This window comes from Caenorhabditis briggsae (genome assembly GCF_000004555.2).
Source record: "Caenorhabditis briggsae complete genome, chrIV, whole genome shotgun sequence".
NCBI classification, from domain to species: domain Eukaryota; kingdom Metazoa; phylum Nematoda; class Chromadorea; order Rhabditida; family Rhabditidae; genus Caenorhabditis; species Caenorhabditis briggsae.
In genome coordinates, this window is record NC_013487.2 from 11,580,972 (window position 1) to 11,605,766 (window position 24,795).

Below are 24,795 nucleotides of genomic sequence, written 5' to 3' on the forward strand. Positions count from 1 at the left end.
GAGGATCCCCCCAAAACGGGACAATTTCACTTTAGGCATTTCTGTTCCGCCCAATTTATACTTCCGGACAGTTTTCAATTTGGAACCATTTTGATTTAGGAAATGTTCATTTTGCTACAGTTTCATTTTAGGAAATCTCCAATCCGTCGTACCACCAAATGATCAGACACTTACTATAATAGCTCGAAGAGCATCGTCGACTCGTTTATACGTCACGTATGCTGTATGACTAGGCGGAAGATGCGGTGCCGGGAGCGACGCTTTCTCACTCGTCACTATTTTTTGGATTTTACCATAGCGTCCAAAATATTCGTTCTTTTTCAGAATTTCCGGATCTGAAACACGAGGCGACAACCCCACAACGTAGACAAGGTTTTTCTGGAGAACGCGGTAATTGCAGAGATGCTGCCGAGCGTCAGATAATTTCGTCTTCTCTGCTTGCTTTTTCTGCCTTTGCTCGTCTTTATGCTTCCGCACATCGTCGCTCGTCATAGGCTGAAAATGACAATTGAGAAAAATGAGCTACCGAAAAAAAACCTTGAAATTGACGGGGTCCTCAGGGTATGGCTGACGACAAGCCGGACACAATCCATTTTCGTCAGTTCGTATGCGATGCCAGCAAAATCGGCAAATCTGAAAAAAAAAATTTTATAAAAAATTTTAGGCCTAAATTTCAGTCGACTTACTTGATATTCACATTTGCATGGATAAAAATTGATGTCGTCTAGTTCGAGGGTTTCCATGCACAAGGGACACTGAAACAATTCATTTTATATTTCTGAAAGAAAATCTCCCGAAACTTACTTCCTTATCGGACATTTCATCGCTGCAGGTTGACATTATTCAGGCGAGAAGCAAACAAGTGAGGATTGAGAGTGAAAACACTGAAAATAGCGAAATTGGTTTGACGGAAGCTCGAAAGAAGAGAAAAAATGAGACTAGCGAAAAGTGCAGCATGACCGCTTTGCCGATCGATAAATCGTGAGAGAACACGAAACACGAGCGCCGCAGACGGCAGTAGTAACAAGAGAAAGGAGTTGAAAAACGAGATTCGCCAAACTGACACTGAAATGAGGAAAGAAGCAATGGAAATAGAAAATTTTTCTAGAAAATCAAGCATAAGAACTAGAAGAAGTGAATATGGGACGGAGGGACGACTCTGTGCAGAGCTCTGCTTCATAGAGAGCATTTAAATTTTTGGTTACGGCTAAAAAACAATTTGAGACAAGTAGGAAACCATTGATTGATTTCTTCTTTTCTTGGTCACCTTTCAGAAGAGTTTTCCCTTTTTATTCGATCGTTCACTAACGCATAGTAGAAAACCTCTCCTTTTTTATGAGTCAGCAGCATAAAATCAATATATCGACTTTAGGTTATTTTATTCTGCAAAGGGAGTTTCTTTTTTTCCCATTTTTTCATAATTTTTTAGTAAATCAAAAAAAGGAGACCGATAAAGAATTTCCAGTTGTCATTGAGAAAAACTAAACTTTTTCTTTTCTCGAACTGTTCCGCTGTCGCAAAAATCCAAAACACGACCGAAACGATCGAAAATAATATCGGAATGCGTCGACGTTCGTCACGAGACATCAACAAAACTGAACAGCCTCCTCCTTGACTTCTGTTACTCTCTAAAAATTGCAGAAGAACAACGTCATGTGACGAAAGAGAGCGCCTCGTTCCAGTCCTTTTTTCTAGATGCTCTCACACACTTAACAATCACTTTTTTCAATAATCCGATAGCTCTTGAATCGGGCTATCTAATGATATCAGAACCATAAGAATCCGTTGAGGTTGAGCCACCGAACGGAGCCAACAAAGAAGTATTGATGGGCTGCGCGATAGGGAGGGAGGCGAAGGGTCGAAGTGGAAGAAAAGAGAGGAAAAAGAGGGCCGCTGCGAGACCCGCCGAGTGTTATAATGCGTGCGCCTTTAAGTCGGCGTCTCTCACTACGGTACATCTGAAATCAACTGCCGCTGGTCTGTCGTCTGGCTGCGAAGATTTATCGGAAATTCTACCTAAATTTCAGAACTTTTCCTAGTGTTTTCTAGATAAACGCATTCAATAATGGAGGTCGACTCGGCCAACAATCGGCATGCTGCAGTTTTAAAACGAAAAGCCACCGACTCGATCAACGAAGTTCTCTCATTTGGCCAATCTTCGAGTAGTCCACAAAAACGGTTTGTTTTAGAGTATTTTGTCCTTCGGAGAGTGTTCATTTTAGGACTAAAAAGACGCCTCTTCACAAAATTCGGGACGTTGAAGCTTATAAAAAGATCATCAAAACATACAAGGTAATAAGTCTCGTTTTAAAAATAATTAAAAGTTGAAACATCGAAATATGCTTCTATAAAACCTTGTCTACAATCTGAAACCGCAAAACAGGGGTTAAAAGAAGCCTATGTCATCAATTGGTGTTTTGCATTTATTGATTTGCCGGTCGCCTGCTTTCTCCGTCGCCCCTATTATGCTGCAGATCTGTTTTATCGGCTGTCTTAATCAAAGCAGCCTGACAAGAAAATTGAATCTTCATCGTTTCAAGCAAACATCAAAGACTCTTTCCAGGCTCCTACGTGGTTCGGATGCGCTGTATCGCCTCGCGACCTCGCCGATTACGGATGGGAGTGTGTCAAGAAAGATTGTGTAAAATGTGTGGAATGCGAGGAATTACTGTGCACATCTCTTCCAAATATTTGCAAAGTATCATTCAATGTCTACAACTCGAGGCTCCAGTCAGTGTTGATTCCGAAAAACCGCAAAAATCAGTTTTATTTCAGAGAAATCCACGATCAATTGTCGTCAGCTCACAGAACAACGTGCAAACTCCGAACGGGTGCCCCTCCAATCCGGTTTACAGAACCTACATCGAAAGAAATTATGAGCGGAATTCAGAGTAGGCTCTCCGATAGTAAGAGCATCGAGGATGATGACTTCGTTGTGGTTCGTTACTAATATATGAAGAATGTATTCGCAATCTTTATATTTTCAGCACATTCCTTCAGATGTCAATCTCCCGAAATTGGAAGGAATCTCGGACCGGCTTATGTATGTGGCTGCTCTTGGCTGGCACGTCACCAAACCAAGACGGGGCACCCTCATGTTTGGCTGCGACTATTGCGCCAGAGAATTAGCTATTCGGTTGGTGTTTTTCAGCCGGTCTTTTTAAAGTTTTCATAGTTCCAGATGTGGAAACGGTTTCGATCCGATTCACAACCACGAGCGTTGGTGTCCAAGAATCGACATGGATGAGCACGGCGAACCAAGTTGGCAATCTGACATCAGTATCGTATTGAACACGAAGAATCGCGTCAGCCATAGAGTGAGTAAACCTCATTTGAACAGAGAACTGAACTGGTTGCGAGCTAGTTGTCAAGGGAATGTCAGCATCTTCCAACCCCATATTTTGAAGATCAGATTGGTTAAGAAAATCTATCTAGGCAACTCCTCTGAAAATTTAAGAATTCGCTCACCAGTTACAGCCGAGTTATTTGAATTCTAGTGAAAAAAAAAACGATTTTCAAAGACGTATTTCTCAACTTCTAGGACGTTTCAGAACAAGAAATTTGATATTTCAGGCAAAAATTTTCGAATAAAACTCCCGTCCAAGTGGTGGAAAAATTCGAAAAAAAATTCTAAGAAACTGTCTGGAATATGAAATTTCATTCAATTCGAAGTATAAGACAACAAATTTCATGGTTTGAAACGAGTTCTAAAAGTTGAGAAAAACAATGTTTTTTCAAATAAAACGCGATTTTTGTCACTGGAACTCGTTTAATTCGGCTGAAACTGGCGAGCGGATTCCGTAATTTGCATACGTGTTTAGATAGGCTATTCCTAATCTGCGCTGAAATTTTCATCAAATTCTGGGTTTACAAGGTTTTGAGGTTCCCTTGTTAGATTAGCAATGTGGTGTTTTTTTGAATCTTTAACCGCCAAAACTGACTGAAACCATACTTGTAAAATTCCGGACCGGCCCGCCAAGGCCTAGGCCCGGGCCTTGGCCCGGCCCGGAAGGCCCGGTATCAAAAATCCTGTATTTTTGAGCGACATTTTGAGCTCTTAATATAATTTTTTCGAATTTTTTTTCTTCTTGGATTGTTTGTCTGTTTGATCAAAAAAAATCGAAAAAATGTTTTTGATTATGTGCTTTTTGAAATTTGAAAATCATGTGAAATGACGGACCCGGCCCGTTACAAGTATGGCTGAAACCTTATTTACATGTTTTCAGTATTCCGGATCGTCAATTTTCAAGGAGGCCTACGCTGCTCGTCGCCTGATCGATAGCTCGCTTTCGACAATCATCAGTCCCAACCTCCTTTAAAGAATACCTCTCGTGCTTCTCGTTGTTCAATCAGTGCCTCTACTTAGAGTTGACTAGTTCTTTCAGTTGGTATATTCGTGTTTTCTCTCTCGCGTTACTTGATCCAAACAATGCCAGCTTTCCATCTCTCACCTGTTGCCGTTTTATTTGAAACCGGAACCTCTCGCCCCTTCACCCCATCCAAATCATGTTTCTATCCTCAATTAATATTTTCGTTTCTCATTCATTCAATTTTTATATGTAGTGTTCCCCTCATTCATTTTTGTGGCACAATCGACCTCAGACGGGTCCTTATCGTCTTTTCGTTTTCCAAAAGGTTCCTTTGCGTCTCAAACTTTCTCCCATCCCAATCATCTGTGCTCTGTGAGTCAGAAATTCAACTGCAATGAATTTTGAATACCATTTCTTCCCCTTTTAGTCTTAAATATCAGTTGCTTTCCCGGATTTCTCTTGACTCAAATGAAGTTATGAAAATAATGAAATTAATAAATCTAACATTCATTAAACTGAAATCTAAAAAAAAAAAACAAAAAAAAACAAATTGAGCAAAAAGGAAAGAAATCAAGAGAATTGAGAATACCCATGGTGGTTTTGGAGGTAACAGGTGATAAGAAGATAAAAGATTATTTAGAGGATCCGAAGGCTTTTGCAAGTATTCCATTTCGCTTCACAGTGCCAGACATTTTACGTTCGCTTGCTACGTTCGTTGCAGGACCAGCTGAAAAAATACGTTATCAAGGATCCGTTGTTTCAGGCATATCCAGCATTTTGCTTATTCAAATTAAAAATTGTTTAATTTGTTTTGAAACTTCGCCCCGCCCCCCGCAACGATGGATATTTTGCTCTTAACCGTGTTTTTATCAGACAGCCATAATAAATTCACTTTTTAGCTGAAAAAAACAGAAATTCAAAAATATGATAACCACAGATGCGTTTTTCTATAATATTCGGGTTCACTATACAGTTGGTTCATCCACTGACTGATTGAACGGTTGCCTGAATAAGTAATGCATATGTGCTCATCAGAAGCAGCCCGACAAAATGCTATCATCTAAATAACAACACAATAAAGATTAAAACATGCCAATTCTCGTGGATACTACTCCAGTCGTCGATAAGTGCATTCCTCCATTCATCGTACTTCTTCGAATCGGAGTCGATGATAAAATGGATGGATTATTATTGGGTTCCCTTGGAAGACTGGAACTCCGTTTAGCCATTGCCGTTGAGTATGAAGGAGGAGTTGAGGAGGTAACAACTGAAGATTGATACAACACTACCCAGAAAACTTTCTAGAAAGCAAAATAAGGAACTAAGGTGCAATATGATTTTTAAAAAAAATTAATTATAAACGAACCACTTATCGACTGTAGTGCCGCTTCCAGTTTTTCAATTTCGGGAGACAGAGGTCTCACAGCAGATGTATTCGTTATCACAGAAGTCATTGGCATTGTAGATGATGCGGATTGAGGACGACGTACGGATGTAGAGGAGACTCCCATTACGGGAGTTTTCTTTACTGGAGAACTCATTGTACGGGGTCTGAAATTGAATATTATGATTTCTGTCTTTCATTTCCAAATCTCACGGATTAGAGCTGGATGCTGGAATACTGCCAATAGGAACTCGAGGGGCTGGAGCTGTTGGCGTCTGTGGAGGGGCTCTTGGTAGCCTACTTTTCTCTGTTGGAAATGTACTGGAATTAGGAATTCGTGCTGCTTGGGGAGCCGGTTGGGGACGAGTCGCAGGGGCTGTTTTAGCCCCTCGATTTGCCGTTACCAAGGAATCAGGAGCCAGTTGCGGTAGTTGATGCTGGAATTTTTGGAATTATCAAAATGTAAGATGAAGCTACAGAGTTTTAGAGTACTAAAACTTTTCTCATTACGAATGAATAGAGACCTACCCCGGGTTTATCGATAGACATTTTTGCTCCCGTCAGTGTCAGATTCCTCCTCAACATCTGAAGATCAGCCTCTTGTCCTCTCACTGTTTCCCGAAGACTCAAATTTTCAGTCTTCACCATTTTTTGAGTCTTCGTTAGAGATTCTCTCTCAGCTCTCAAAAAAGTGACCTCTTTTTTCAATTCTTCAATCAGCTCTCGCTCATTTAGTGCATTCGATGATCCAGCTGAAAGAAGAAATATTAGTTTTTCTTTAGGATTCTAGTACTTACGTTTATTAGGATCCGATGACTGTGCAAGCATCATTTTCTCAGCTTTAACCCTCAATTCGTGCATTTTCAGAAGCATCTGTTTTCTTTCTTGTATCAAATACAACACAATCGATTCATGTCGCTTCTTCTCATTTCCAAGTGTCATTTCCATTTTATCCTTTGCTATCTCCGCTTTTCTTTTCTCCTCAATGTGAAATTCGATTTGCTGTTGCAATTGATTTCTCTCCTTTTCCAAGTGAGCGACTAGATCGTCTCCTTGTTTTGCATATCTGGAATTATAAATTAAAGGTTTCAAAACAGTTAAAGAAATAATATGCAAAGAAAGACACCGTATTCCCGCTTATAGGAGCTCATCTAATTTTGAGATCAATTATCTCGATTCTTGTGAAAGATATCAGAATTTTGTCAACTGATGAAATATTGTGGGCATTATGATAAACAATTTATTGATTGACAAAATTTTGATATCTTTCACAAGAATCGAGATAATTGAGCTCAAAGATAACGACTTTGGAGGACTACTATTTGAGGAACTACAGTAATTGAATTTTAGAAAACTCACAAACCTTATTTTGGCCTCTCTATCAGCTTCCAGCTTTTTGACCAATTTATGCTGCTTCTTTTCAAGGGCAACGAGGAGCTGAAATTTTTAGGTTTTGTTAAGAACTGTTTTTCTGGAGAACCCTAAAATCTGTACAACTCTAATAGAGAATTCATGGTATAAATATAATTACAAGTAAAAGGGTCCTGCTGAAAAACTGCTCAAGAGGTGCAAACGGACGAGTTGGCAGTCATTCGAGAGAACCATTGACGGACAATGGGCGGACCATTGGAACTTTTTGGAAAATCTTCAGATTCAACATTTAGATTGAAAGTTAGCCAGAAAACGAATTTCGATACTGATTATAGGATATTGATATTTTGAAGCTAATATTTCTTTTACGGAATTTTTAAAATCGAGAATCTCTGGAATAATTCGGAAACTCCTGATAAAAGTTTTTACACAAAGCTATCGATATCTTGTTGTTTTACAGCCCTTAAACTGTTTTACGACCCAATAAAACATCCAACTCACCACAGCTGCATTCCTCTGCGATTTCTTCTGAACATCCATCATTTTATCCAACTGATCCACCTGTGATTCGTACATCTGCACAATTTTATCCTCGTTTATCTGCTCTCCAGTTATAGCTGAATCTCTTCTCAATGCAGCAAACGGATCATTCATATTCAATTTTCCATATTTCGCTTCCGCCAATAAGATTTTGGTTCTTTCCTTCTTCAGATGGTCAATGACGTCTTCTCTTGCCTGTACTTCTCCTTCCATAAAAGCGAGAAGTTTCATTAGTTCATCACTTGAGAAGTCGTTCACTCTAGGCTCTTCAGGGACGTTGTCATATTCCGGTTGTTTTCGATTCGTAGGGAGTACCAGCTTCTGGAAATATAGGAATTGGATAATCATAGAGTCGATATTTTTGTATCAATTTGGTTTTTTGATACAATTAAATATTGTATTTACAATTAGTTCGGAATCGTCTTTTCATTATTTTCAAAACAATCTGGACTACTGTGTTTTTAATTATTCAAATTTTTGAAATTAAAAATCGTATTTCCTCTAATAGAAACTCGTAAACATCGTCAAGTTTGAGTTCAATCATCTCGATTCCTGCTAATGATATAAAAAGTCTGTTGAAAACAATTTATCAAATGTTTTTTGTATCTTTGGCGGGAACCGAGATAAATTGGCTCAAAGTTAAACATTGTCGATTTTTCTATTACATCTTTTACATTATTCAAAAGAGCTAAAAAAATTTTTATAAACTTTAAGCATTGATTTAAAAAACTTATATAAAATGTGCGAATCTGACAAAATACTTACTTTTGAGGTGGACTGAAAAGTCGGATCAAAATGATCCTCCAACAAATTCGGCATTCTGAAAGAAGCACGGCAAATGCCGTCAGGATAACAAATCTGTAAGGAACAAAAATTTGAGTGAATGTGAAAAATAGAAAATCATATATAACAAAAAATAGGAGGAAGCAGATTTAATATTTTGATGATGGTGGGGATAAGAAAAAACAAGAAGAATCAAAGAGACGGAGTCTTCTTCTTCTTCTGAGATTCAAGTGTGTAACTTCGATTCCGTGCTATTTCACAGTGATTGCTCAAGAAGAAGCGAAGAAGAGAGACGCAGGCAGTGTTGTCGGAAATATCCCCTCGCGGACTCTCACATGTCTCAAGAGCTCCACTGGCTCCGCTCCAAAGTGATGACACTTGTGAAGGAGTACTGGCCGGACGGACACCATGATATTGCAGAAGAGATAACCGAGTTTTTATGATGAAAAAGATGAGAACGAGATGTTCGTGTAGTTTCCGAGGGAAAGCACAAAGTTCAAAAGCACTATGTTATGAAGATGAGGGTGGAGAAGAGAAGAAAAATAAGATGGATTAGCCGACAAATTGATAAAGAGAAACCGCAAAGTGAACATTTTAGAACCTGGATAGGAAGGTATAGGCGATGTTAGGGAATGTGTGCTGAGGAGCTTGTGAACACATTTGTAAATATTAGATGACCAAAAACAAATAGAGAAGAGTAGGCTTCAAAATGATGACCCAGAGCTACTTTGGAGTATCATGTGAACTTTTTTTGTAGGCAGAATATTGTTCCTGTTCCATTGAAATAATTTTTTGAGAATTTTTCCTTTCAGATTTTACTGTTTCAGTAGGTATATAAGGATCAAATGCTAAAGTTCTAAAACATGTGCAGTGCTTTAACTATCTGTGGAATTTTTAGAAAATAAAGATATATATTCTAATTAAACCAAATTATGATTTAGTCGAAAGAGTAGTTGCATTGAACCTTCAGGAACTATTTATTCAAGTTCTGAGCTCTTTTAAAGGTGCAAGGAAAGTGCAAAAAGGATAACATGCAGAAATCAAGAATTCCAAATTTGTCCAGAAACCTACACATCCATCGACCGATTGTCTCAGAAAAAATCAATGAGTCTTCAAGTTCTCTGAACCGAAGATCACCTCGTGCAGATATGTTAACTTTCTGGTGAAAATGTTGTGTTTACGATGCGAATTTGCGATCTCATGCAATTAACAAACTTGTGATACATGCAGAAAAACGTTTTTTTAAACTGGCGGTCGTCGCCATTTCGATAAGAAAATGTCTGATGACGTCACGAGAAGTGCGCGTAAGATGTGAGGCATTGGGTCCGCAGAGGCACACCACTGTGTTTGCACACGATTTCAACAATCTTTTATTTTATTTTTTGTATTTATAAAAAAATAAAGAATAGTGAATAGAACATTTGTTTATTGTTTTATAAAATGAAATACAATTAACATCTGAAAAATTCTCAGCTCGATTACTCAATTTCTACGAAATTTCCTTTAAAATGATAGTTTTCTTCAAGGGGCAAACTGGCGTCGAATACTCAAGCAGTCCTAGAGTCGCTGAAGGCGGCTCGGAGAAGCTCCTCTGGAGTTTCAACATCTTCAATTCTTTCTGTTTCGTCTACTGCTCTTTCGCAAGCCATCAGCTCAATCGACAACGGGAAAAGTGCTGTAATTGTGGAAGTTGGTAGTAAATTGACAAAGTGAGAACAATTTCAGCAAAAGTTGAATATATCTAATTTATTTTAGAGTTGGATGTGCTGGAGAATTAAATCCTCGACTGATAATCCGAACAGAATATACCGATGATAACGGAAACCTAGTGACTGCAGATGAGATTCTGGCATTGAACGACCGAAAAACTGCTTCGAAATCTATTGAGTATTATGAGGATCTTCTTCATAAGTTCTTGAAAATGATATTTTTAAGGTAAGCTTTAAACAATTCAGGGAACTTCTTCTACGATTCATATTTCAGAGTTCTGGCACCTACTGACCGTCCAGTGATTGTTGTCGAAAGCATGTTCATGTCAGAAGATCTTCGAAAGACCATGACAAAAGTTATTGTGGAAAGAATTCGATGCAAGTCTCTTATGTTTATGCCATCACATGTTTGTGCCACGTTTCCGTTCAATACACAGAATGCTCTGGTTGTAGACATTGGATATTCAGAATGTGTTGCTGTTCCGGTAAATTTTTTATTAAAATTACAAAGGGTTTTATAATTATGAAGAAACCTGATTTCTCGACCGTTTTTTTACTGAAAAATGCAAACGCGCTGTTTAGTGGATGCCAATTTTTGACAAAATTTGAGGAGCCAGTTAGCTCCCTCATTGTGACTAGTAGCTCGAGTCATCAATTTTGAATTTCAGATTATTGAAGGAGTCACAATGCTCAACGAATTCGAATCAGCCCGGTCGGTTTGTGGTCGCCAATTGGAACGAAGAGTTCGAGAATTAATGGAAAAATACGGTCAGCTTGAGGAATTGGGTGGAGAGAGAAGAGCACTTGAAGAAGCTGATTGGGAAGATATTAATGTGTGTTTTCATTTCGTTTCTCATAAAATATTGTTCTTTGTTTCAGAATATTCGACTCATCGAAACGCTCAGTGTATCACTGATTTGTCTGGACCGAGAAAGATCGGAGAAATGGAAGGAGTGGGAAGCAGCAGAAGGAGAGAAGCCATCGATGGAAGTTCTGTGTGAAGAGAACCTAGTACCAGTTGGTGGGAAAAGTATCGTTGTGCCGCCTGTGGTTTTGTAAGTGAGAAATTATATTTGCTTTGTTTCATTGAAGTATTACAGTGAAACGTCCGTAGAAATCTTCTTCGACGAATCTCTGAACCCTGATTCTTTCGATTCGAGTCTTCCAAAAATTCTACATCGACTAGTTTCAAAGTGCTCAATTGATCTTCGCAGAAAACTCTTCCCGAACATTCTTCTCGCCGGCGGAGTTTCTACAATTCCAGGTCTTATGAAACGATTAGAAGTAGGTTTTATGTTTCAGGAGAATGATTTTTAACTAAATTAATTTTTTTTCCAGCAAGAGATTCAATATATCGATGAAAAAAACGAGACCAAATTCGCTGAAGTCGTTAAATTCTACCAGTTTTCTGAGATCAAAAACTCTCCGCTGTTCGTTTCGTGGGTTGGTGCAAGCTTGCTAGGATCGTTGCGAGAGACTATCGAACGGAGAAGTCTAACCCTGGATGAATGGAAAACTGGAAAATTGGCTGCCGATTGGACTGATATGATAGTGAAAGCTCGTTAAGGATCTATAATAATTTGCATGTGAATATCATATTTCTCGCTTTATTATTTTTTTTTCGGTTAATGTGTGTAAAAAAGTTCGAACCCATTTTAAAAATGTACAATCTATGTATTTATGGGGTTGGGCAAAAAAGGGGTAATTTATTGCTGTTTTTCTTTTAGTGATGGAATAAACGAAGTCCAGTGTGAATGAGAGTGATTCCGTGCTCATCGCAGGCTTCTTTGATCTCTTCGTCGCGAACCGAGCCGCCCGGATGAGCCACGTACGAGACGCCGAACTAAAAAAGGAGATACAATTTTGAAAGCGAAGTGCGTCACACAGTGTAAATTGAATTTAAGTCTCTCAACGGCTACTCTTGTTTTTTTTTGAACACTGAAGTGTACTCAAGGATGTTCGGAATTTTGGGAATTTTTCAACATTCGAGTTTCGAAGTAGAAATCCTATTTTCTCATCACGAATGCGCCAAAAATTGGTGAAAATTGATCTCAAAAAGATAAAGTAATTCCGCTCGACACCCGCAATTAAACTTTTCACGTGCGCCTTTAACATACTGTAGTTCAAGAAGCTCGAATTCCGTTTCGAGTATCCCTGGGAATGTACTAACCTGTTTAGCACAATCAACATTGTCCCGGAACGGAAGGAATGCATCGGAACTCATGACAACTCCAGTCTGTTGGCTGAGCCATTGCTTTCGTTCTTCCTGAAAAAATTCTCCCCAAATTGTTTTGGTTTTTTTTCGAAAAAAAAAAGAAATTGTTTTCTTTGAAAGTATCATTTCTCCATAACAGACACACAACTAATACCCATCCACTACGTCATCCTGTCCCATCAGATTATAAACTTTTCGGGAGCACGAAGGGATTATATAGCCCGCGGGTATACACGTACCTCAGCAAGCGGTTCCACGGGCTCATTGAAATATTGCTGCCATTGGTCAACAGCAATCTACAAATATTCAGATGATGATGACGATATTTAGAAGATGTTTGTTCATCTGGAAGCTTCATTAAAAAAAACTAACCTCTGATCCAAGAACTCCACTACACATCACGTCGATTGCATTCGATTTCTCGGATCTTTTGATGGCATTTTTCCATGGAAGCGAGAGGACAGTTGGGTGCTGTCGGAGCCACCTGAAAGAAGTTTAAAGTAGAAAGAAATATAATCAATTTGATAACAATTTCGTTTTTTGATTCTCTATATAAATGACGAGTCAACAGTCTGCGTTATCAGTTGGGGTGTAGTGTCCGGAAGGAGGTGGGAGGAGAAGAAAAAAGAAGAAAGGAAATCAATCATTTTATTAAATTTTGACATCAATAGTCTCTTTTTTCAGTTTGACAATTTTTTGTGAGGATATTTAAATATTTTACAGTCTTTGAATAGAATTATTCTCAGAGGGTTCAAATTTCTGTATATGCTGTTGCGCTCCAATGTGAAGGTGACAGGGCAAACGCCCGTGAAAAATTAATGTTGAGGTGGGAAAAATTGCGGGAAATTTGATTTTTCAACAGCCTAAAACTTCGCCACCCCACTTTCCCAATATAGGGCAACAGCATACCGCAGCAGTTCGAACCCTGTTGGTTATCAATATATTTTGGAACTAGTTTTTTTTGTTTGTTTTTCTCTGAATAATAGCTCCCGAGAGACTTGGAACTTTTTGCTTTTTTGTTTGGAACAGATGAGTAGTGTATTTTTGACGTCTTCTGAAGAATACGTCATATGTGCGTGACGCAACTTCTAAAAAAGGAAATGTTTCATTCGGAGATTTCTAAAATTCGATTCTGAAGAGAAGAAGGAGCATGACGAAATGTGTAAAAATAGTTGATACAAAGAGATTACTGTAGTTGATTCTGACTACCTCAAACCATCAACTTTGTGTTCATATATCTCGTTTTCCGTAGAAAATATCAAAAACTGGTCCACTGATAAAATTTTTATCATAATGTCCAAGTCATTTTTCAGTTGATAACTTTTTGATATCTTTCACAGAAACCGAGATAAATTAGAGTGTTGATGGTATTCTATTTTTGCAAAGATCTTCTTCTTCATTTAAATATCTTTGACACCAATTTTGTCCACTTATTATAATCCCTATTTTCCTTGAAATGACCCCAAATTTAGTAATGTCAGGACCCAATTTAGTACGAGTGACGTGCCCAGTTGTACCCATATTTGGAAAAACGGGGTCACAAATCCTCTCATTAATCAAATCGTTCTCTGTCTATTTTTGCATCTCGCACCTCTTCTTTTCGTCTTCCAGGCTTCAGTATTGGAGCAACAAACGTCACCGATCGAGTGGTCAAACGAAGTGGGCGTGGCGAACTGCTGCCCACCGAAAAAAGAAGTCTCTTTTAAAGAGAAGAAGCGAAGGACCCGAAGGTTCTCTTCACACATTCGCCCATTCATCTATTTCTCATCTTATACGGTATCTTATTCCTGGTTTGGCTTAATTTTTATTCGGAAGAGTTTCAGCCACAGATGAGGCCGCCGTGAATCAATTGAGGAAAACTCTTCGAAAGAAAAGGAAAAAATAAACATGTTGATTCCAGCTACACTGATATTGCTGTTGATCAGCGTTACGAGCCAGCTTCTTATGTTCGATAAAGGTAAGAAAATTCTGAAATTTGTATGTTTTCTGATATGTTCCATTGTTGCCTATAGGGTGGCGCATAATTACTCCGGACTAAAATTTGTACTAGCGTAAAACTTGAGTAAAGCCTTGTACTGAGCTCACATTTTGAATTCGAAAACTCAAATAATTCATCATTAAACGACCCAAGTTTCAAATTATTTGATCACCTTTGAGCTGAGTTATCGCTTGTCAAAGTTTTATATTTCATGGAAATCACAAGAAACATTACGCGGTTCATCTTTGAACAATCATAACAAAACCTCGACTTGAGGAATCGCTTTGAAAATTTCAGTAGCTTCGAACCAAACGTAAAATAATATTTCTACCAATTTTCATTTTTCCAAGATACTTATGTTTGAAGATATAACAGTTTTTATCAGCCTAGGTAATTGTGCGCTACCCTGAATTAGAGGTGATCGAATTAAATTCCCTTGCAAAGTTTATATTCTAATCAAGGGTTAAAAATATTCTGAAGCCTCTTATCATTAACTCAAGTTTGACCCAACATCATTTTTTAATCATTCAAGTGCATTTTAAAGACTCGATCAATTTCAAAATTTCTAAAAATTAGGAAAATAATTAAAATGATCATCTAATTATGTTTCATAACAAATTAAGACATATTGAAAATAAAGAAAGACGATACAGTGCACGAAAATGCAGTCAACATTTTTTTCAGTGGAAGATGACCATCCATGTCTTCTATCAATGTGTGATCAAGATTCTGGATGTGTACCACTTGGATGCTCAGTCGATCAGTTCGAGAGAATCGGTTGTGGATATTTCAGGCTGAACATTTATCAGTTCCAGGTAAAAACCTGAAAACTTGGACTAGTAGTAAGCTAAGTCATGCAATTTCAGCAATGCTATCAACCCGGCAAAAAAGACGAAGAAACTGAGAATGAGGCATGGATGAATTGCGCTCAAGACTATCAATGCTCGGCTTCTTGCATTCGGGTAATTCTTTTTTGAAGATCGTAGATCAAAAATATACTTCGCACCTTGATAGGCAAATATAGAAAAAAGGAAATGACCGATCGCTGATAAATGTGTGTCATTTTATGATTTCTATCTCCTCCTAGTTTTATGATCGACTGTACGAATTTTCTTCTCCTTCTCCAAAAAAAAGTATTTTTTGGTCTTATTCACCCTCCAAGAAGCTCGTCTGTGACGTCCGTAGTGTAGGGACAGAATAGAATAATAGAATGCTCATAATAGAGAGAACAAAAAACAGCAGAGACAAAAACTAAACTTTCCAGACCCTGGCCAGCAAATTTCGTGTCAAGTGCTATGGGAAATCAGACTGCGAGACAATTGCACGTATTCACGATGGAGGAGCGAACGGATGTCGGGACAGAGGGACCATTGGATATTGGAAAAGAGTTCGAGATTCTTGTGGCCCAGAATGCAACAAACCCATCTTTACAAGACATTTTTATTGATGAATTGTTTTATTTTTGAAACATTACATTTCTTGCCCATTCTACTATTTTTAGAGCATCTCAATTGGTTTTTTGTGTTGCTCTCTAATAAAAATATTTTTAGTAAAATTTGGAGTATTTGTTTTGGGATCTATTTTCGAAGTGTTGGGAGGTGAAATATTTGAGTGATTCAGAAGTTCTAGAAATAGGTTTGTCCTCTATTTGATTTTATCTCAAAATAACAAAAAAACTGCACGTCATTCCAAGAAAATTCATAAAAATAATGGTGAAAACCTGATTTCAGCTTAATTAATTTATAATTCTCTGTCATTTTCAGTCAATAGATTTTCGAAATTAACGATTAAAAAATTTAAACGCTTCATCTGCTTTCTGATTCCGCTATAGGAGAGAAATTGAATCAGCTTCCCAGTGTAATTAAGTCTAGTAATTAATATTAGGCCTTTCCAGGCCCACTGACTTCTCTGATGAAAAACCCACCAAACTTTGAGTCTAATTATCTCGATTCCTGTGAAAGATATCAAACAATTGTCAACTGATAAAACATTTGTGATACTATGATGAAAATTCTGTCAGTTGATCACTTTTTGCTATCTCTTACAGAAAACGAGATATTTAGGTTTAAATATGACGGTTCGGGTGGAGTTCTATTAGAGTGTTTACGGTAATTCTAACATCATTTTACCCTTCTATTCATTTCGTTTTTGTTTTCAAAAGTCTTACCAGTTGACAGCTTTGTCTCCAGCCAATCGCGTACAATGGATACGAGACTGCTGACCTGCACCCATTCCGATGACCTGGAAAAAGTATGATGACATTCGAAAAGAGCGGAAATGGACGATTATGTGAGAGGGCTATTGTTCCTTTCAAAAATAGAAACACAGCAAGGTCTCAGGAAAAAGCCAGCTGAGATAAAACTACGTAAGAGGGGTTCTGCTGATCATGATCTCTGGAGTTTACCTGTCCACGATGAGCAAAGCAAACGCTGTTGGATTGGGCATATTTCAGAGCAATAGTGGCCACAATCAAGTCGTCGATTGCTTGCTTGTTTAACTGAAAACATTTTATCCTTGATATCTGTGTTTCTATTTCTCTAATCTCACTCCATTTTCTTTTCCAACCACATTAGTGAACGTTTCTGCATTAATAACGGCATTGTTTCGTTTTTGTCGAAGTCTCAACCCAAATACAGTACGTTCCTCAGTCTCCGATGGTAGATAGTTCGGGTTGATCTAGATAACAAAAAGGTAATTAAATGTTTCAATAAATGATAGATTACCTTCAGGACACAATAATTTCCATTCTTCTTTTTGGCAAGAAGAGAGAGGGCAGCCGGATCATAATCAGGGGCAACCACACCATCCGATACTTCTCTGGAAAGTTGGGGAATTCGATTTCTTGATTAATCTTAAGTCATATACGCTAGAAGAATTCTAGAAGAATTTTTAAGGGTCCTCTGATAAAGAGGCGGAAAAACAATAGTGTCGGAGAACAGTGTGGCGCATAATAACCCGTAAAAATTTGTATTAGCATAAAATTTGAGTAAAGCGTTGTACTAACTAGGGAAGGTTGTAACTGGGGTATGGGACTTTGATATGAGGCCTATATCATTCGAAAGCTGAGAATGAGACATTTTCAAATATATATTCAGATTTTGCTGCGGACATTCCAGATCCGAGAAAATCGAATTTGAAATTTGGCTGAAATTCGAATATTTTGAGGGCCAGATCTCCCCCCTTTCTTATATGCATTGTGGAACTAGTTGAAAGCAGCGACTGGTGGTGTAGCGGTGAAGAGGGAGGACGGTAACTGACTAGGGTTGGGTTCGATTCCTCTCTCCTTTGTTTGTTTTTGTTTTTGTTTTCGGTCTTTGTGGAAATCTTCAAAATGTTCCGAACACATTTTTCAAAAAAAAATTCATTTTGATACTGAAAAATTGTACTTTCTTAAATGTTTTAAGTAATATCAATTTTTTGACTATTTCGTTAATCAACACTAAACACTTTCACACAGCTTTTGTTTGTCAATGTTCAAGGATGGTTCGTTTTAAGAGCCACACATCAATCAGACATGATTTGTGTCTATGTTTTCTCAAATTTTGAGTGTTACTGGGCGATCATCGTAGTACTACGGTTTGTTGAAAATCAGAAAAAGAATCAAAATGTCTTGATCCCGAGAAGAAAATAGGTTATCAAATTTTGTAAAAACCTAATTTGCTTGTTCTTTTTCGTTTAATACCTTTTCAGCCGAAAAAAAATTTTTCAAAAATTTTCAAAAAAAAAGTCAAGGGGGTACCCCATGGAACTTTTTTTCAAAATTTTTTTCTGAAAAAAAAAACGCTTAAACTTGGTCAATTGTACGGAAACTTCTAAATTTGCGATCACAATAAAAAAAAACATCCAAAATCTTTTGTAAACCATTAACTTTCTATTCTCAAAAGTCAAAAAGTGGTTTGAAAAAATGACTCAAAAATAGTTTTCAAAAGCATGTAACCACAATTTCAAACAGTTTCAGAGAACACAGTATGATCCTGTAAGTTTTTCATGTTTTTTCAAAAAAAAAATTTTTTTGGAAAAAAGTCACCATGGGGTCCCCCCTTTGCTTTTTCAAAAATGAGATTTCAAACTCGATTTTCTCGAATATGGTAAGTCCGCAGCAAAATCGAATTACATTTTTGAAAATGTCTCATTTTCAGCTTTCGAATGATATAGGTCTCATAACGAAGTCCCATACCCCACAAACAACCTTCCCTAGTAAGCTCAAATTGGGAGCCCGAAAACCAAAATAATTAATCAGAAAACTTGACAAGTTTCAAATTTATTGAAAGCCTTGGAGCTGAGTTATCGCTTGTCAAAGTTGCTTCCTTTTATGAAAATCGCAAGAAACATTACACCATTCATCTTTGAACAATCATAACAATACCCAGACTTGAGGAAACGCTTTGAAAATTTCAGTAGCTTCAAATCAAAAGTAAATTTATAATTCTACCAACTTTCGTGCTTCCAAGATCCTTATGTCTAAAGATACACCCGTTCCATCAGTCCAAGGGTAATTTTGAGCCGTCATCTAGTTGGGATAACATTTCAGATTTTTATAACATTTTTAGTGAGGCAGTCAGATTATTTTTGAATTTTTGAACACAAACCTGTTAATAATTTTAGCCGTAAGTTCATCACATTTTTCGGAAAGAGCAATAAAATCTCCAAACGAAGACATTCGATCAGCTCCTGGAATTGAAAAAGGTTATGATTCAAATACAAAAAATTCAATAACCAATTCTGATGGCCAAAATCTATCTGGAACAAAAAAAAAACTAAAAATTCTGTTCCAGAAATTCAAAAAACCGTCAGAAAGGTATTACATACGATATGAAACAAAAAAGCCTGAATCAAGGAGTCGGACCACAGTGATCTCCTTCTATTTTCTGACAAAAATAAATAAAACAAGAAGCATTGCAAATATACATAAATTATATGAGGCATCTCATACCAACAGATGGTGCAAATCGTTGAAGACGATCATTGATAATCCAATCCTGCTCTAAAGTGTGAAAGAAAAGTGCAAAAAAGGATAGAAGTGGTTTCAAAAGGGGGATTAGTTTGTGACTGTGATAGTGCAAGGAAGAAAAAAACAAAGTGAAAGTAAAGGGGAAAGTGAAGTGATACAGGAAAGTAATCATGACACACTAGGATGATTCCAGAAAACTGGATATCGTTTTGAAATAAAAAAACCGACCTCGGGCACGAGCGTATGCAGCAGCCAGTGATGCTTTCTTTGGGTCGATTGGAAGATCCGATACCATACAACACGCTGATTCTGTTTCATTCAATGGGAGACCAATAGCAGCTCCTGGAATAACATCAATTAAAAAAAGACTCATTATGAACATCAGAAAGAGGTACATCGGAAGTACACCGAGTTCTAAAAGGTGGTGCGTAATTTCCCGGATTGATAAAAACTTATACATTTTTAAGTATCTTGGAAACACGAACATTGGTAGGAATATAATTTTACGTTTGATTCAAAGCTACTGAAATTTTCAAAGCGATTCCTCAAGTCGAGGTTTTGTTATGACTGTTCAAAGATGAACCGCGTAATGTTTCTTGTGATTTCCATGAAATAGGAAACTTTGACAAGCGATAACTCACTAGGGAAGGTTGTGAACTTAGGTTGGAGTTTCCGGTCGAGACCTATATCATTCGAAAGCTGAGGACACGTCCGTTCCGAATCTGTTTTTCGTTTTTGCTGCGGACCTACCAGTTTCGAGAAAAATAAGTTTTAAATTTAGACCACTGAGCCATTCAATCGACATTTTCTATTGTTTCAATTGTATTTAAGTATTTAGTGTTCACGCGATTCAAAATTCCCATTTTAATTGAAGAAATCAGTAGAAAATCCAGAGTAACCCAAATTTAAAACCTATTTTTCTCGAAACTGGTAGGTCCGCAGCAAAAACGAAAAACAGATTCGGAAAGGGCGTGTTCTCAGCTTTCGAATGACATAGGTCTCGACCCGAAACTCCAACCTAAGTTCACAACCTTCCCTAGTCAGCTTAGGGTTGATCAAACAATTTGAATTTTGGCCAGTTTACTGATGAATTATTTAAATTTTTGCACTCTAAATTTGAGCTCAGGATAACTCTTTATTCAAGTTTTATGCTAATATAAATTTAGTCCGGGTGATTATGCGCCATCCTGTATTAAGAAAACAAGTTAGTTTTTGTCCTCTCAGAAATTAGCTTAAATTTTTTAAGTTTCCAACACTGTACTTACCCGCTGGCGAGACATGCTTGAACGAAGCAGCAGCTGGCATTTTAGTAGCATCACTGAGCTCTTTGACCAATTGCCATCCATTGAGTCCATCCAAAATGTTGATATATCCCGGTGAACCGTTCAAGACTGAAATCATTGAATGAGGAAGTCTTTTTGAAAGAGTTTTTGATTAAATACCTTTCATCAGACAATCAATTATTCTAATAGGGAAATAAAATTTGTTTTGTGATGGATGCTCCTCGGCGGAGCAAGAGATCAACAAGAAATAAAGAAAAAGAAATGGAAAGGAAGAACACTTGATAGTGGCCGAGATGCGACCAAAAATGTCATCATCACATACATTTTTGATGACGACTATATACTTGGACAGACAAAAATGAGCAAAGAAAAGAAAAGAAAAACGGACCTTTGATTGGCATTTCGTCTTCCACTATATACAACTCGGCATCATCTTTTTGATGAGGGTTCGTGCCTGAAAATTAGAGAGTTGTATTGCTTTAAAATAATAGTGAAAATAAAAGAACAAAGAGTAATCTAAGAGCTCAATGTCTGTGAGAGTTTTGAGAGCTCCGTTTAACTGAACACTCCCCCTGGGACATGGCCTCCCGTTTCTTCCCTTTTTTAGGAATTCCTGATGCTTGACACCCAATTTTTTTGCTGCGATGTGACAAATGTCTATCAAGAGGTTCACAAATCAAAATGCGGAGGTTATTTGATTGTTTGTTCGACATTTCAAGATGGATACAGTATGGTTCAATGTGACATGTAAACCAGACAAGTGACGGATAGAATGGAAGTTATGTTTTGTTTTTTTTGAATGAAGATTCGAAAATTCTGCAAAAATCTTTCACTATGAAGCAATAGTATTTTTCAAATTCAGAGCTAATCAGGTCGCTCCATGTAATTGAGACTGGGGATTTCACAAAACCTGCAATACAAGGGCCCCCACACTGCCAATTTTAAACTCAATAATCTCGATTCCTGTGAAATACATCGAAAATGTGTCAACTGATAACATTTTTCTGATATCATGAAAAACAATTTAACAGTTGTCAACTTTCTTATATCTTTGGCAGGAATTTAGATAAATTGGCTGAAAGTTGAAAGATGGGGGGGGGGGGGGTTCTTATACATATATCAGGTATTACGATATTTAACCAATCACACCCAAAAAAAGCCCAGGTCCAAAACATCAATTTTCTGACTTCACAGCTACTCGTCACCTACCGTAATCGTTCCCCCAACGACTTACCGTATCTCAATGGCAGCGCCCTTTCGCCGTTTCCAGCGAAACGACGACGCATGAAACCGCTAATTGACTCGTCGTACGACGTTGTGTGTTCGAACGCCTACAAATGAAAAAAAAAGTAACGTCTTCTGATGTATCTCTTGTTGTTTATTCTTTGTTTTCTGCCCCCTTCAAAAGGATGCCACCCACTCCAAACTTTTTCTCTTTTTAGTCTTTGCACCCCCTAACTAAAAGAAACCTTATTTCCTCTGTGCATTTGCCCGTAGATTCTGTCAAACAGTCGAGAATTGCTCTGTGATCGATGCCGTGAATCATCGTTTATCGGTGGCGGTTGCTTCCATTTATAAGCCATTGACGATATCCGAGACATTTTTTGTGTAGTGTAGTGTAGTTCAAGAGGAAGAAGAAGATGGATAATGTAGGATAGGATGTCTAGAAAAGTGGGAGTTTGATATAAAGATATCGAATTCGGTGATTCGCAGGTGATTCGCAGGTGATTTGATGACAGGTGATTCGCGAACAATCCGTTACTGACGCTCAGCGTTCGCGCGCGGTTGAAATAGGAACCGTATACGGACCGCACGCGACCCGTTTTCAGAAAACCACAGCACATTATTTCGTATTTCTCCGTATTCTGTCCGTTTGCGAACTCCATATCCGATCCGATTGCGAATGATAAACAAACGGATCCGTTCGCTAACTTAAACTTTTATCTGATTCGCGAACGGATCCGTTTGTCCATCATTCGCAAGCGGATCGGATACGGAGTTCGCGAACGGACAGAATACGGAGGAATACGGAATAATGTGCTGTGGCTTTCTGAAAACGGGTCGCGTGCGGTCCGTATGCGGTTCCTATTTCAACCGCGCGCGAACGCTGAGCGTCCGTAACGGATCCGTTCGCATTTTACCTTCGAAGGTGTACAACGGAAAAAAAGATAAAATAGTGTTTTAATTGGGAGTGATATTTGTAAGATTCAAAGCAGTCAGTATTTACAAAGAAATAGACCATATCCACCGTAAAACATGTAATAGTAGGGTCCCTACTCTGTCAACTTTGAGGTAATTTATCTCGGCTCCTGTGAGAGATATTAAAAAAAAATAACAAAATGATGAAATGTTACTGATATTATGCTGAACATTTCCCATGTTGACTGCTTTTTGATATCTTTAACAGGAACCGAGATATATAAGCTCAAAATTGGCGGCTCGAATGGCCTTCTATTAGAATCTTTACTACTATTAATAGGTCGTGGATCAAGACACTACTGACACCTCGGGAGTTTTTTCCAGAAAAAATGAAGAAAATAACTTTTGTGGGATTGAATTTGAAAGCTGACTGATCCGTAAGCGAACAAATTTTAACACACATGAATTGGTTTAAAATTCCAATCGGAAATCCGTTTTCTCCAACGAACCGAGTAGAAACCTTTGACTTCTTGTCCCCCATAACTCTTCCTTATATAAGACGTCGGCATTGTTTCAAAAAAAAAAGCACAATATGAAGAATAGGAAAGGACAAAACAAACGAATTTATACATTGGAAGAGAGACACGACGACATCTTTTGGAATGAGTTTTTGCACCGAAGGGAATGAAGAGCAACCTGATAGGTTTCGGAAGAAAGCGAAGTGTGAGAGATGAATTTGGAATGGGTTATTATAGTAGAAACAATTTGGAGAGGTCATTTTTGCATAGATCAATGAAGGGAAGTCTTCAATTTCAGATTTTGGTTAAGAAATTAGGGACAGTTTTGAAGAGAGGAAGCTCGAAAAGTTGAGGAATTCTGACTCAAAAATATTCTTTTGGAGAATTCAATTACCAGAACTGGATAAAAATTTATATACTATACTTGCGACTGGCCGGGCTGGGCTTTTCCAGAATTTTCAAGTTCTGGCTCTGGCTGTTTTTTGTTTTTGATTCAATTTTTTCCTGTCTTTTCAGAACATTTTCCGGGTCAATAAAAATTATAAACAAATTTTCTGCCAAATCGAAATCTCGCCAAAAACGGAGCACCACTAAACATATTCTTATACAAAAAAGATCAATTTTTTTTTTCAAATGAGAAAAACCAGGACCGGAGAAGTCGCTGGACGGTCCTGATTTTTCAAGTATGTTCTATACATACATGTGCTGAAAAAATTTATGCTGATAACTAAATCAGGTCAATCACAAAATTCAACGTAATCTTGAAATGGAACAACTATTTCCAATAGAAAACGATAACTTTCGCTATACTTGCTTCTACGAAACCTAAAAAAGATCATTTTCACCTTACTATGACGGATCAAAACATACAAAAAAGTGGAGCAAACCACGTGACGCTCACTTTTTTCATAGTGTTTCGCGATTTTTTTCTTCACCGAAAACAATTAGATTTGGACAAAAAAGAAGAAGAAGAAACTGGACGTCCCCAAGGAGTATCAGGGTACAAGAACTTTGTGTACCTGATTGTCCAAATTGCTTTTTTTCTTCAAAATGATGGCGACATTGTCGATGTCCGGGGCTGAGGAAAGCCATCGTCGCCTTCGAAAATTTGAGAGAAAAAGGAGATATGAGCAACGAAGCGAGCAATTGGTTGGAAACTTTGCCTCAATTGTGCGGGGATCTTTCCGTTTGGAAAGTTTATGACCGACAGAAGAAGCGAGAAGTGCCGGGGTCCTCTCCGACCGAAAAACGTTGAAATTCCAACAGAGAGACGGGCGGTCCACCGCACGGGTCCAAGGACAAAAAATGGAGAAGTTGATGAGAATGAGGGATTAGAGCAAAAAGGAAAATGGGTCAGTGGCCAAGAGTAAAAGAAAAATGGGGAGAGGAATGAGCGGAACGATGGTGCAAAAAGTTCATTTGGTTTCTGAGGTTAGGTCGAGGAGTGCATGGGAGCAGTTGTTCTGATTCTAATCCATTGGGCACTGAGGAAGTAGAATTTTGTATATTTTTTGGGAAGAAATCATAAATCAATGAGCGGAATGATGCTTTGTAATTTGAACAAAGTACCAAAAGATCTAGATGCTCGGAACGGAATTCGGAATCGAGCGGGGG

At 37.9% G+C, this 24,795-nt stretch overlaps 6 protein-coding genes across 6 annotated transcripts in view; 3 read left to right on the forward strand and 3 right to left on the reverse strand.

Moving 5' to 3' along the window:
* Window positions 1–840, reverse strand: part of Cbr-ntl-4 — a gene marked incomplete at both ends in the record, with an annotated part of 3,606 nt that extends 2,766 nt beyond the window's left edge. The window contains 4 exons of the mRNA XM_045235943.1: window positions 175–495; window positions 538–633; window positions 687–755; window positions 805–840. Of these exons, the coding sequence (XP_045096267.1) occupies window positions 175–495; window positions 538–633; window positions 687–755; window positions 805–840 (522 nt within the window). The remainder of the gene's footprint in view (window positions 1–174; window positions 496–537; window positions 634–686; window positions 756–804) is intronic.
* A 1,225-nt stretch (window positions 841–2,065) lies between these two features.
* Window positions 2,066–4,319, forward strand: CBG17703 (the record flags this gene model as incomplete). Its single annotated transcript, XM_002634307.1, has 7 exons — window positions 2,066–2,178; window positions 2,223–2,292; window positions 2,564–2,730; window positions 2,776–2,938; window positions 2,988–3,136; window positions 3,182–3,317; window positions 4,227–4,319. 7 exons carry the CDS (start codon window positions 2,066–2,068, stop codon window positions 4,317–4,319), a joined length of 891 nt encoding a protein of 296 aa, XP_002634353.1.
* A 623-nt stretch (window positions 4,320–4,942) lies between these two features.
* On the reverse strand, window positions 4,943–8,424 carry CBG17702 (the record flags this gene model as incomplete). The annotated part of the gene is made up of 8 exons (XM_002634306.1): window positions 4,943–5,037; window positions 5,677–5,861; window positions 5,908–6,131; window positions 6,223–6,446; window positions 6,492–6,760; window positions 7,058–7,131; window positions 7,567–7,926; window positions 8,371–8,424. 8 exons carry the CDS (start codon window positions 8,422–8,424, stop codon window positions 4,943–4,945), a joined length of 1,485 nt encoding a protein of 494 aa, XP_002634352.1.
* Window positions 8,425–9,664: 1,240 nt separating this feature from the next.
* Cbr-arp-11 lies at window positions 9,665–11,663 on the forward strand (the record flags this gene model as incomplete). Its single annotated transcript, XM_002634305.2, has 8 exons — window positions 9,665–9,699; window positions 9,915–10,097; window positions 10,144–10,323; window positions 10,372–10,582; window positions 10,766–10,930; window positions 10,977–11,152; window positions 11,198–11,381; window positions 11,436–11,663. 8 exons carry the CDS (start codon window positions 9,665–9,667, stop codon window positions 11,661–11,663), a joined length of 1,362 nt encoding a protein of 453 aa, XP_002634351.2.
* Window positions 11,664–11,820: 157 nt separating this feature from the next.
* The window catches only part of CBG17698, a gene marked incomplete at both ends in the record, with an annotated part of 22,017 nt that continues 9,042 nt past the window's right edge, over window positions 11,821–24,795 (reverse strand). Inside the window, 13 exons of the mRNA XM_045235945.1 lie at window positions 11,821–11,940; window positions 12,268–12,363; window positions 12,552–12,608; window positions 12,685–12,796; window positions 16,458–16,531; window positions 16,695–16,787; window positions 16,838–16,966; window positions 17,014–17,107; window positions 18,880–18,961; window positions 19,470–19,583; window positions 20,507–20,632; window positions 20,913–20,978; window positions 21,759–21,855. Of these exons, the coding sequence (XP_045096268.1) occupies window positions 11,821–11,940; window positions 12,268–12,363; window positions 12,552–12,608; window positions 12,685–12,796; window positions 16,458–16,531; window positions 16,695–16,787; window positions 16,838–16,966; window positions 17,014–17,107; window positions 18,880–18,961; window positions 19,470–19,583; window positions 20,507–20,632; window positions 20,913–20,978; window positions 21,759–21,855 (1,260 nt within the window). The remainder of the gene's footprint in view (window positions 11,941–12,267; window positions 12,364–12,551; window positions 12,609–12,684; window positions 12,797–16,457; window positions 16,532–16,694; window positions 16,788–16,837; window positions 16,967–17,013; window positions 17,108–18,879; window positions 18,962–19,469; window positions 19,584–20,506; window positions 20,633–20,912; window positions 20,979–21,758; window positions 21,856–24,795) is intronic.
* On the forward strand, window positions 13,844–15,737 carry Cbr-ilys-4 (the record flags this gene model as incomplete). Its single annotated transcript, XM_002634304.1, has 5 exons — window positions 13,844–14,102; window positions 14,213–14,269; window positions 14,975–15,105; window positions 15,157–15,252; window positions 15,555–15,737. Coding segments are annotated over 5 exons (726 nt in total), but the record flags the coding sequence as incomplete, so codon positions are not given.